Genomic DNA, 1,179 nt, shown 5'->3' with positions numbered 1-1,179 from the left:
GAGTGGCAGAGGCAGCTTGAAAGACACGCAGACTCACAGCTCTGCTAACACCGCTCCAGGCTGACGGAGCTCCCCTGTGCAGGAGCTGGGAGCAGGGCTCCTAACGGCTGTGATATTGAGAGCATTCCCAGTTGAAAGAAGAGGTGTTTTTGATGCCTGACAGTCTAGAACCAGTGTTTCTCCTGTTTAATCTCTGGTTATAATTCAAATTTCTGTGCACTGTGGTTCTATAAAGCCCCGGCCATTCCGGCGTGAGGGTGAGAGGGTGGTCCCATGTCCTGGGAGAAGAGGACGACTGGGGTTTGGGCCACTCGGTCCCCCTCCTCAGCCTCTCTGGCTGACAGTCCCGGCCCCCGGTCCCTGGCCTGGCAGGCACGCACCTTCACACCGCAGCACGGCACTGTTCCAGACCACGCTGCCCTCCTTCAGGACACAGGTGATGGTCTCTGAACCCTGAGTCCCGAGGAAGCCTTCATCGCAGAGGAAGGAGATGGAGCTTCCCAGCTGGAGGCTGTCACCAAACCGTTTGCCGTTTACTGGAACGCCCGGATCTGGACACTCATTGTGTCGAAAAGCTGTGTGGATATGGGCCAAGGATGGGATTAGACAGAGCTGGCGTGCAGATGGACCCCCAAAGAAAATAAGCTTCATTATCATGGTCTATCCTAGACCTCCCCCGCTTCCCCAAGAGCCTGGCATGCTGTGGGGAGAGCTACATACCCTAGAACCACACTGGGCACAAAGCAGGTACTTGTTAAACTTATCTCCTGCCTTCCTGAGCACCTAATCCAACTTCATTCTAAAGCACATTTACAGATCATGCAGCGGGCTGTTTCTCCTGTTGGCTCATTTACACCAAATAATGATTCTGTGACGTAGGTATTATTACCCCAGTTTACAAATGAGGAAACTGACGCTCAACATGGTTAAGGAGCAGATCTGTGTCCTTAATGTCAAATCCATTCCATGAGTCCCCACCTTCAGACAGCTATGGGATCATTTATGTTGCAGGAAAACCGGGCTCTAAATCCTGTGACACTAATAGATACCAAGCACCATAAAGTAGGTGCCCTGGAATTAACCCTGTCTGAAGCCATTCCCTTCATTTCCTCGTCCCTTGTCAGGCTGCCTCTCACTCTGCCCAGGCAATTGATAATACCATGGTGGGGGGGGGGGGGG

General features: G+C 52.7%; 1 protein-coding gene across 1 annotated transcript in view; it reads right to left on the bottom strand.

Annotated features, from left to right (window-relative positions):
* Positions 1-1,179, bottom strand: part of CSMD2 (CUB and Sushi multiple domains 2) — a 621,436-nt gene that overhangs the window by 252,353 nt on the left and 367,904 nt on the right. Inside the window, exon 15 of the mRNA XM_007453867.1 lies at positions 381-575. Within this exon, the coding sequence (XP_007453929.1) occupies positions 381-575 (195 nt within the window). The remainder of the gene's footprint in view (positions 1-380; positions 576-1,179) is intronic.

This window comes from Lipotes vexillifer, unplaced genomic scaffold (genome assembly GCF_000442215.2).
Source record: "Lipotes vexillifer unplaced genomic scaffold, Lipotes_vexillifer_v1.1 scaffold213, whole genome shotgun sequence".
Lineage (NCBI taxonomy): Eukaryota > Metazoa > Chordata > Mammalia > Artiodactyla > Lipotidae > Lipotes > Lipotes vexillifer.
Note: the sequence above shows the minus strand (reverse complement) of the source record. Positions and strands in the feature narration are given on the sequence as shown.